We start from the raw sequence: 12,484 nt of genomic DNA, 5'->3' as shown, positions 1-12,484 counted from the left end.
TAGTCCTTTTAATTTATGAAACGATGATGTGAAACGTCTTTCTTTTGACCATATAGGATCTAAGAACTTATAGGCATCATATCAATGATGAAATATGAAGCCTTTAAATTATTACCCACAATTAAAATTTATATCGATATCGGTATTTTTGTTTTGCCATTTTAAAGAAAAGATTAGACACTAATACGAAATATACTTCTCATAACGCAGAGTCCTGTGGGTAGCTGAATTATTTTTAGGATTAAGCAATGACAACAACAACAACAACACATCTAAAGTTAAAGTAGACACAATATCAGTCCGTACTTGGACACGTGCAACAGAATCCGATATATTACAAATAAAAATAACATAAATCAAACAGTAACTTAAACGTAAGCAAATATTACAGACTAAGTCTAAACTTACTCCTCCAGCCACAGTACCAGTGTGCGTGTGTTATCGGTAGGTTCTTAACTAGACGATCGACTCAGATCGAATAATATTGGGTTTCCCAAATTACCTTATGGCTTGAGCGTTCCGTCGGAGAACATGCCGCGAACTAGTCATTACGACATACAATAATAATGATGTTTGTTAATGTAAAACGTTTAATGTATTGGGCTGGTAAATGGCCGGTGACGTCACAGCACCGTTACGAACTTTTTGCGAGCTATCGGTCGCGTGGATCTGGCGCGACGCCGCTCTGGAGTTTAGCAGTTTGTTGTTCATTAACAGCGTATGAAGTGATGATTATTGTTTGTTTGTTTGCTTGTTTGTTTCGTCATGTAAGAGTTTGATGAGTTTGTATTATATCACGTGTACGATTATTGAAGTGCGTTGTGCGCGAAGTATTCTTAGTAAATTAATTGAACGATTTAATAATTTTAAGTCGCTAAATAATGTATAAATAATTATAACGATCATTTAAAATATAACGCTTAGTTAAAATAAGATTCTAAAACGCAATATCCTCGCGGAAATAGGGCTAAATTAATTTCCCTTATTGATCGTCAACCTGCCTACAATAAAACGTTGATGACCAATATATAATATCATATCTGTAACTAACGCTCCGCCCGGGCCTGGCCTGTTGTACATATGTAGCCTTCCTCAATAAATTGGCTATCTATCGCTGAAAGAATTTTTCAAATCGGACCACTAGATCCTGAGATCAGTGCCGTGAAACAACCAAACTCTTCAGCTTTATAATATTAGTATAGATATATATAAAATTCTCGTGTCACAGTTTTCGTTGCCATACTCCTCCGAAACGGCTTGACCGATTCCTCTGAAATTTGGTAAGCATATTGGGTAGGTCTGAGAATCGGCTAACATCTATTTTTTATCCCAATATTCCTACGGGATACGGACTTACGCGGGTGAAACCGCGGGGCGCAGCTAGTATTAGTATAGATTTAAGGAATAAGTTAATGGTATACATTTGTTTTAGCAGATTTTCGACTAAAATGTTTATGTTTATCGTCATAAATATTTGGTACGACATCATGTCGTGTGTCAGTCTCCCAACTACATGCTTGTATCGAAACGTCCGCGTCGGGTTCAGTAACGAAAGGTTGCATATTAAATCCACAAGAAAGTGATTTATTTCACAACTGAATCAGCAATAAAATACTGTTTGCGCGTGGCTCGGTGCGCGGTGACAACTAGAGTGGAGCTTGCTTTAGCTGCCTGTAACAATGTGCAAGCAGACACCCTAGAGCGTATTCATTACACTTAGCGCGTTTCTGAACTTGAAATTTCCTTTTAAAAGATGTTCTTATAACCGAGAATATATTGAGAACTCAATAAGACTTGGTCTGTAGTATTTTTTTAGTTTTGTTGCTCCGTGGGTTTTCCCCATTAGCGTTTCTTTTTGTACCGTAAGGAAATAGTTGTCTTTTGGTGAGGGAAGAAAAATCGGTTACATTCTTGTAGAATATTATTATTATTATCAGTTTTGAAACGTATGCGGGATAGTAAAGTAATGCATATAGTTATACCAGACATGAGGTACAATTGCTGATGGCATCGTTTAAAAATTACCACATTGTTATAGAAAATGCACTAAAGCTTTGGAAAAAAAGACAGAAAGTGAGCTACCGTTGTTATATATATTTTGTTTTACATAAAGATTTTGATGTGTAAACAGAAAAATATGCTTATAATTGCTTAAATATTATTATGTTTTTCACAAGATTTATTAGACACATTATTAACTAAGTTTATTAAAAAATATATATTGCATGTTAAGTGTCTAATAAAATTAGGATTAATACTCTAAATTGGATATAAAACATCAGTCAGAATGATTTATTAGCATTATAAATAGAAAATATATATTAATTAAGGTTAATCATCTGTCATGCCCTTTAAATTGATTTCGATTAATTAGTCCCATAGACTTTACAAATACGTGCGTAAGATAGTTTATGGATATCATAGGATAGTCAGTGGTCAGTGGTCACGGTCACGGTCACGCTCGGCGACGCGTGACAAGCGCGCGCCGCGGGTTTGTCCGCAACTGATACCCGCGATACGCATCTAGATCGCACGATTATTGTTACCGAGCTTAGCTCGACCTTTTGTTGTGAGCCTTTGCATAACTTTGAATTATTTTCGTAACATAGTTTGATCTACGAAATATAATTCGAATGACATGCGGAAACGTGCCTGGTATTTTTCATCGCTAACATGATATTAAAGTTAAGGAAAACGGTCTCAAAAATTCAAAACTTCTCTTCAAAAAATCTCAAAGTCATGAACCATATGTTGATGAATACAAAAGAATTCAACGACGTTTTTTGTCTGGTGCCTGCATCTTGAATACATTAATTAGCAAAAATTGTAAATCTATTTTAAAATCTACTATGAAGTTGTTGGTATCGATAAGAAATAATTGAGAAACAAAACACAGTATTCACACCGCGTATATGTACGTGTAAATAACGATACAATATGACATTTGCACCACGCGGCTGTACAACGGCATTTATAAATAACATTTTGCTCCATTTCCATCGGAATGAGCTCCAGTAGGGGCAATAGATTATACCGTTATAAATATGAGTAAAAAGTGAATGACACGAGGATAAACAAGTCGGCCGGGGAAGGTCCCGGGAAGGGAGCCGGGAGGGGAGCCGGGAGGGGAGATGCTATCAGCGCTGCACTTGACACCGCACCTGTGGCGCACTGCACTGGGCGAGCCAACAATAGCAAATTGTTTTATTGCACGTAATCACGGCCTTTGCCGTTGAGCATACACGACGCCTGCACTTATAATTTGAATGTTGATACTGCGAGCTGATACACAATGTTAGTTGATCCATATCTCATGCATTTATGAAGTAGCTCGTACATGCCGCTGATAACATTCATTCAACGTACAAATTGTTTATTAGCTTTTTTTACTCATTGTCTATCGAACAGTTTCAAAGTAGAGTGAAGTGTGCGCTTTTAGGTACCTAGCCCGAATCTTGTTGATTGACTTCAAACGAAAAAGATTCATATCATGTCTAGTCTGTTTACCCGCTCTAAAGACATGTATTGCATTTATCATCAAATTGGCTTGTGCGTGATAAATCACATTGACAATATATTGTCGGGATTGCAGCGGCTACCGGAGACTGCTATTAAACTTCATCAGCAAGTCACAGTTGTGGAATGTTGACGCGACTACATCTACATGACACATCTACTCGTTTAACTTTTCCTTGTGACTCAAAGGAAAATCTTAAGCGATAGCAGCGAATCAACGGAACAGAACCTCCCTACTGAACGCGCCTTTGAGGCAGCTTCAGTCAATTTGTTAGGTTAAGTTTGTGTAGTCACAGTGGCGAAGCACGTCAGCGGAGTCAAACAAAGGCCCAGTAATGTCTGGCGTCCGCTTCATTACCCGGGGCCGCTCGCGGGGCGCGTGGAGCGGCCGCTTGCCAATTTCCGTCCCGCGGCCGGCGCAGCCGTGCGCACGGCGCCGCCGCACGAATCATAAAAGCCTTAATGGGATTTAAATTCCGACCGCTGTTTGGATTTAGCGGTCCCGAGGCGCTGCCGCACTATTTCACGGGACGCGATTCATTGCGGGCCGCCTGAGCGATGGCCGCTCACTAAACGCCACCCTCGCCCGTTTATTTCCCTATCCTTTAATACGATGCTATCTTTCGGGTCCGATTACGGGCGAATGAGAATTCTTCGGGACGATTACTTATTCCTTTGAAGTGAGGCAACAATTCTATTAGGGCGCCCCTCGACCTCCGTTTACTTTAAACGAAATGTGCTTCTGATCGCACATTCCGCGATTGCCTCCTTTTGTTTCCACTCGTGAACCTTTTACTTTACTTATTATTTCGTAAAGGGCGCTGTGGCCTCATTCTGAATGATGCGTCGGCCGGGCTGTAAACAGAGAAGGAGATCATCGGATGTCACAAAGGGCAAGATGGAAAGGTCTAAACTTCCACCCTCTCTCCCTCCGGGACTGGAAATATATTGCGTTTGGGCTTTCGGCCTGACCGCTCGGTTTATTTCATGCTAAACCCATACATTATGTTTCGCCCGATAAAGGGAAAATGTCCTTACGCTTCGCCCCCACCCTAAGAGTCAACTTCGTTAAGATTACATTAAAAAGATTTATTTGAGTCCTATAAATAGAATTGAATGTTTAATTAAATGTGAATGTACTCAATAAAATGAATAATTAATAAATATATGTCGGCGTTGAAATTACAGAATTTTTTAACAAAAAAAACCCTCAACTTAGAAAGTTAATTCATCAAATGCATTCGAGTCACTTTAGGCACCATAATAGAATCGTGAATCGTTGAGTCAAAACGGTTAACGATTATTTAAATGAAAGACAGGTTGAAGTAAATAATAAAGCGCATGAGATTTCTATGATAATGAATGCACTAGAAAGGTATCGCGGCGGTGCGGTGCATTCCCGCGAAGAAAGCGTCGCACTCGGCCGCCGTATGCTAATTCCGGATTAGCTGATACGCGCTCTTCATATCTGCGATACTAATTAATACACACTTTTTGCATTTCCTTCGGCGAAAACTGAACATAGCTGAGACTCTACGAACTTTCTTTTGCATTGTGTTTGAATATAAAACGTGAACAAATGTGCACGATTTTGTAATATACGATTTTATTTAAAATAAACATTAGGTATATATGTATTCGTATAGATAACTATTTTTACAGTTTTCACTATCAATTCATTATTTTCATATCATAAACAACAATGATATGATATCCACAAACTGAAAATATAATGTGTGTTACTGCGCCAGCTGAATTTACAAGTCTCAGTATAAATATAATACAAATATTTTTTTTTTTGGAAAATAGACTATTGTTTATTGTTTAAATACAGTCAAATTGTTCAGACTAATATACGCTATGAAAAAACATTGTCATGAAATTATCAGTCAAAAGTTGTTTTAAGTTTACTTTTGCCATTCTTTCGTTTAATGTACCCACAGACTAAATAACAAATTAAATAAAAATGTATATACAGAAGCCGAAGTAAAAATATGATATTATAGCGTAAACAATACCATTATATTTGTATTAACATATTGTTTTAACATATATAGGTATTAATATATATAGGTATTAATACAAAGGTTTCATTCTTTAGAATAAATTAGATGAAAAACTAAACGAATACTTTTGATGAATCATTTCAATTTGATTAAATATAATTTCATGTCAATTTTAACTAAGAACTAATTAAGATTGTTTCATTTAGAACCTGCGCTAAATCAGTTAAATGAATAAAATGAAGAAACTCAACCTCTAATAATTAATTAAATTTATCGCACAGAAATTGGACATAATGAATGGCTCCATTTACCCCAAACAAACGCAAAGTCTCGTCTCGAACCGGTGAATAAAAAATAATATGGACCGAATTCATAATATCTGTCTAATATTATTTGCTAATGAGCTAGCCGGCTCTAGCTCGTGTTGTCTTTGGTTGACCGAAACGTGGTAACACCAATATTTGAAAAAATGTGTGAAATAATATCTTGCAGGTTCATTTATAAAATAATCATAGAAAAATTACATAAAGCCTCCTTTACTCCATCGATAACGTAACAAGGGTTTACTTTTTTTAGAAACAAAAATAAAGTTCTCATTAGAGAACATTTGCTGCTGCTTGTAAGACGAGTATTTCAATTTTAAATTTACGTATCTACGCTCTGAGGGATATATTTCTAGTGATCTCTCTAATTAGTTTAAATCGCATTTGATTTATTATGACGCAAAATCGGTACAAATAATAAGATTAATCGTTGGAATATCTTATTAACCAAATTTTGTGCATAACTCTTGCAACACGCGCCCGAAACCTCAGGCTTGCTTATCAATGTGTATTAAACCTGTCATTAGTCTAATTACTTGGTAGTTCAAACAATTGGACTCAGGACGGATTATAAAATGATTAATTAAATAAAATTAATCATAATCATCCTGCTATGTAAACAACGAGTGGCTGTCGATTGTTGGATTGTCATGTACCGACACGGAGGGCACGGCGCGGGCGGCTGGTCGCAAAGTAGTAAATAGCAACATTTACACACCTCTCGTGCGAGACGCGCGGGGTGACTGACCGCGGGTGGTTAATTGTGTCTCACCCCCTCCCCCCGGAGCCTGCCCCCCTCTCGGGGTCACGCAGACCTTCGCACATGACGTCGGCGTACGTAACTCGCCCTATATACGAAAATCGATGACACCGTAATGGGCACAAGTTCACACATGGACAATATATACAGACTGGTTAGTTGTAGGAAAATCTGACAGTAGCGGAATATGCTGATAAGGGTTGGAGCTTGGAGCATGATGCGTCCAAGTTCAGAACTGTCATCCTTTCACCTTTCTATGTCTAAAGCGATTCATGCGTGACAAACGCTGATGACCAAAGATTTTCGATGGGAACATACTTAAAAAATAAATATAGAGTCGCACATCAAAATACCAGTGTCACAGTTTTGCTAGCATCCTAGTCCAAGCAATATCTTTGTGTTTCGGCAAAGGATTGCATGACGATAATTATCATATTCAATGTTGTGGAAGTGAAAAATATGGAAAAAATGAGATTAAGTACCAATTTACGTAGAGGGCTGCGGCTTGCAACGAAGCTTTAAAATGATGACATGAATAGATTAACATTACCCCCATATACGTCTTTACGTCGATTAGCTACTTCCTTGTTCTAGTAAAAGTCGCATAAAGGAGGCGCAACAGCGAGCGGCGGCGATCGCGGCGGATGTGCGCCGCGTTACGATAGAATGAGGTTTTTACTTCAAAGAATCTGAATGCGAAGAGGAATGGTTGTATCAGCGCACAGTCGAGGTATGCAGATACGTTCCCAGCCACAAACCTGATGCCGCCGGTTAAAAACTAGCGATTCGTGGCATCTCCTACAAACTGCGCGTCACACAGCACGAGGCGAGCGGCAAAAAGCCTGCGCCTGCGCCCGCGCCGTCGGCTCGTTACGCGATGCCGCTACGGCGGCCAAAAAATTGCTCATTAACGTATTCAATTACAGGATTCTATTATTTAAATCATTTCACGTTTTTGCGAAATAACTCTGCGGCGATTTTATCTTAGCACGAAATAACTATCGCGTTTCGTAGGGTAATTAATTGTTTTAATGAGGATTGTTATAAAAAGAAATAAATGCATAATTCGTCTTTAAACTTCCTCGCCTACGCTCATTTTCTTTTAAATACTAACTCAATATATTATAACTCTTGAAAGTAAAATATTCGTAACTGTTACAAAGCATGTATTAAAAAAATATATAAACAATTTTCTACCGAGAAATGATTTTCTATAATGCACGTCGGAGTTACTGACGTTCGCCGCTGGGAGGTATGAATTATTACCAAATTATTTCAAATTCACAAGTAATTGTACTGTAACAGACTATTTTCGTCCGATGTCGCAAGCATCCTTCGTTTCAATCAAATTACTCGTATATCGTTATAACACTCCACTTGTTGCGAATTATAATTGATGACATTATTCTTTGTTTACTTTTACAAGTGAAACAAAATCAATGTGAAATGGGAATATTCCTTGAATATTAATATCATGTTAACAAAGTCGGAGAAAGACGAAAAATGCATAATGATTAATGGTGTTTAATATTAACGCTTTCATGCAATTTATTTCCTTGATTTTATAAAATTATTACTTTTTTTGATTAATTTTATCTCCTATCGCCAACACAATCTGATTTTATTATTGTTTCCTATATTTGTATTTGGGATTTTTTTTATCTTATTAACGCTAAATGAAAAATTTTCGCTAGAACGCGTTTTCCCTAATTAGAACTTAATAGTTATTTGTGAGGCCCTGTGTTTAACTTTATCTTTACTTAAAACAAGTTAATAATCCCAGTAGCAAAGATAATTTATTATTTGTTCGAGTGTAATCAAAGTAACTGTCTTTTAACCTATTAGTCTGTCATAATGTACTGCCTACATGATTTTACACAGTTTCTTGTATTAAATAGTTAAGCGTGAAGCGAAATCACCAGCGTATTTGGTAGACTGCCCCCGAATCATCTATCGGGCGGTTCCCAGTCAAACAGAAACTTATATGGACTATGTTCGATGTTGAGCATTCGTTACATTTTCTGTTTAACCAGGGACACTCGTAACAAAAAAATTAATAATGAATAATAAACTTTTACTTCCAAGCAATAAATACATATTCATAATCATTACCAAAATGTGCCTGTAAGTACATTTTTTTAATAAAATATGAAGGTCGTATAAAGATAATATGAAACGAGTTTCAACTGTAACGAAATGTTTGAAAGAGCTGCTATGAGACATTTAACAACAAAATATTATACGACAAATTCTCTCATCCTAAAATTTCTGTTTTTTAAATGCCTACAAAGCCGTGAGAGGGCGGGCACGTTTGCAGAAAACTCACATTGAAATAAATTCTTAACAATAATATTTTTAAAGAAAAGCGTCATATAATCTTTTTAAGTTAAAATTTGTTATTTAGTACAATTAATATACAACAAAATATACATGCTTTAATTAGTTTATCAAAAGAAACAATTTTAAACAATTTTACTATTTTCAGTCGTTTATATCTACCGATGATTTTACTTTTACGTTTTGAAGTTTGTCTGTTAACATTTTCTCTTAAAAAATAAAAACTTAACAATGTCACATTCATAAATAATTTCGTTCATATGAATTATTTGTTTAACAAGAGATAATAATATCAAGTAAAGCAATAAAACTTTTTTAGTGTGTGGGTAATAGCAAAACGTGCGATTTGCGATTACAAATGCAATCTCAGCAGGGGGCCGCTATCATTGTCCAATTTTATTATTATTCAGTCATAATATTTAGTTCCCGAGTAGTTTATTAGTTTTCCTTGCAATTTCATTGAAATAAAGGCGTTTGAGAAAGAAACGTTGTAGCGGGCCGGCGAATACGAGAGCGTGAACAAAAAATGAACGACCAAACAGAACAATGATTAAGAATATCGTCGGAAGCTGGTATTTTAATGAGACCTAATTAATATGCTAATGCAATCAGCGAGTCGTTATTCAAAATACCTGTAACAAGTTGAGCGTCCCGTTTGGTCTAGGAGCTAAAAGTAACAACAATTTGAATATGTTATTAATATTGTTATTAATTCACTCATAATTAGCTCCCAGCTTGAGTGTACGTATATTGTACTCATTTTTATTAGCGATAACAGAGATAAAGTGCTGCATAATATACGATTATTTGTAGCATTTAATTTATAATTATAAAACATAAACACGTTTCCACTAAACCGACAAAATGAATAAAGTAGGAAATTTTATTTTTTAAATTTTAATATCTCGGAAATTTAACTCGCTCAAAATGCATAAAAGTTATATTTCTGAAAGTAGAGCTTTGCTTATTAAAACTGCATTCGTTTAAACTGAACAGTAGATAGGATGTTCTGTTTCTGAGTTTATTGTTGGTTACTATATCTGTAACAGAATTAAATTTTTGAAGTTACAGATTTTACACGGCCGGTCTTTGAATTAAGTAAGAACCCTCGCTATGTTAGGACTCGCATACCGAGGGATATAAGCGCTTATATCTTTTGATCGAGTTGACCTGTAAGTTTTTTTTTTTTTTACAACAAAAAGCGCCCATAGATTCAAGTGTTTTGTATAAATTTGAGTAGGGTTGGTTACTCCATTTTAGGGGAAAAGTATGCTTTTGTCGTTTAGACTAGCAAGTGTAGTGTATAAACGCTAAGTTTTCCGAATATTTTTTTAACTGCGCTTTAAGACATTCTTGCAAAATTTCATAATTGTAAGTCAACGGCAAGTAAAGGCAAGTGGTAATATATTTTGATCGCCTTTACGTATAGTATAAACTTTTAAGGACCTCTAGAGACGATAGACTCAAGAGTTTGTTATTAATTTCAGCTAGGTATTTAAACTGTTGTTCAGAAATAATGTGTCTTTACAGACAGACGGACACACGAATAACGGACAACGAAGTAATCTATTATGGGTCCCGTTTTTTCCTTTGGAATATTAAAAAAATTGCAATTCAATATACACAGTTCTTTTCGATGCTATTTTATTAATGGACAGGAACTAAATACGAAGTAATGTAGGTACATTGTTTTAGCATATAAAAGCTAACCGCATAACATTTCGGGCGAGCGCGCGCAAAGGGCACTCGCAGAGGAACATGTGGCGTAATTAGAATAAAACGTATTATAATAACAAGACGAGAGATCGCGAACGGCTGCGGCGTAACAGGTGAGGCTCGCGTGAGTGATAAGTTCAGCGGTGTCCCACCGACCCCTGACCACCGGACAGCGGATATCAGTTTTTATTTACCAGCATGTCTATATTTTGGTAATCGTTAGTTTCGATAACAATGTGAACTAATTTATACGACTGTTTCGATACACTTTTTTTGTTTTTTATTTTTAGTCAGATTGGTTTAAACTACTATATAACAATAAATGAAAAAGTTTTGACCATCGAATACTTTAGTTTAAGTTTCAGTCGTGATAAACATTAGTTCAACGACTATTACTACAGTACATTGCTCATATTATAAAAAAAAAATTGTTAAAATGAAACTACACACACAGAAATTAATTTTTTCTTCTATACCTATGCAGAAGAGGAAAAAAATTATTTTATATGTATCCTTTACACGATGTAATATGAAATATGAACAAATTTAAAATATTAAAATAAAATTTTAATTGTTATCATTCATAAATTACTCTTTATTGCAATTCGTTGAATCTCATCCGTCAAAAAACTTTTATAAATATTATATATATTTGCAGTACAAAATTCATATCATACAATTGTATATTACGTTATAAGGTAAAAATGTAAACATTTCTTCAAACGATGTGTTCGTGTAAGTAATAAAACTAATACTAACAAAGCCACCCTGACCTCACTGTAATATATTGAAGAGCACATTTGAAGGGAATATAATAAACCCATTTGTCCACCGAGGGCCCAGGGGTAACCTCATTGTAAGCCGAGTATTTTTCAAAGGATTGTTATCAAAAGACATCGAGTGGGGTTCGCGAAGTCCAGCTCGGCTCCAAATTGAATGAGCCGCGCGAGCCTTCGCGTCTCGGCGCGCGAGGGGACAGCCCTGCAACCCTTCTGCACAGATTACCGGCTTGTTGACACGTCTTTACGTCAACACCACGTGAGGGGACCTTATTTATGAATTATACACCTGTCATACTTGTTATTGACTGTAAAAATGTTGGGGACAACAAGCTACTTGGGGTCCCGTCTCAGTTGTCGGATGTAGAGCAAGGTGCAGCTTATTGTTTCAGTTTGCGTTTCTCGCTGCGGGAACTTTGGAAATGTTTATTCATTAAAGAAATATTTTAAATATGAACTACATTTGTCAATTTTTGGAAGATAATTTATAAAACGGTTAGTTGGACAACTGTTCACTGATTTAGAATAAATTAAATGGTGTTTGGAGCGCGCCGCAATGAAAATAGCCGACAATTACCGATTCCGAGTAGCATTGAGCACGTTTTCCTCGTCTCCGCGTAAATAAAATTCTACTTACTTGTCCGCAGCGAACGGTATTCGAATAAAAATTGATGCATCGATACTTAGTCACTTGACAATACACACGATAGGCCTAACGCACTGGCAAGGGCCGGGAGAGGGCCGGTAGAGGGCCGGCACTGCACTGGGGGGCACTGACCGTGGCGAGGCGGCGGCGGCCAGGCTGGCACGTCGCGCAGGCGCATGGAGCAGTCGAGCGGCTGGTCGCGCAAGGCCAGCGCGGGCATGGCGCGGCCGCGGCCGCCGGTCGGAGGTCGCGCCGTCTCTTGCAGCGCGTGCGTCCGCCCACGTCGTCCGTGAGGCACTGACGCGCGTTCACGCTTTTTTCCTGAGGTTTTTTCCCCGCGCGGGGCGGGGCAGCGCCGGCCAATGGCGGCGCTCGCCGCCCCCGCCCCGCGCCTCACCGCC

General features: G+C 37.2%; 1 protein-coding gene across 1 annotated transcript in view; it reads right to left on the bottom strand.

The window, feature by feature from the left end:
* LOC119834545 (silk gland factor 3-like) overlaps positions 1-12,383 on the bottom strand; it is a 61,681-nt gene extending 49,298 nt beyond the window's left edge. Inside the window, exon 1 of the mRNA XM_038358936.1 lies at positions 12,216-12,383. Coding sequence (XP_038214864.1) covers positions 12,216-12,303 — 88 coding nt within the window. The 5' untranslated portion in view covers positions 12,304-12,383. The remainder of the gene's footprint in view (positions 1-12,215) is intronic.
* Positions 12,384-12,484: the final 101 nt, after the last annotated feature.

This window comes from Zerene cesonia, chromosome 19 (assembly GCF_012273895.1).
Source record: "Zerene cesonia ecotype Mississippi chromosome 19, Zerene_cesonia_1.1, whole genome shotgun sequence".
NCBI lineage: Eukaryota > Metazoa > Arthropoda > Insecta > Lepidoptera > Pieridae > Zerene > Zerene cesonia.
The sequence above is the reverse complement of the archived record's forward strand: the minus strand, read 5'-3'. Positions and strand labels throughout refer to the sequence as shown.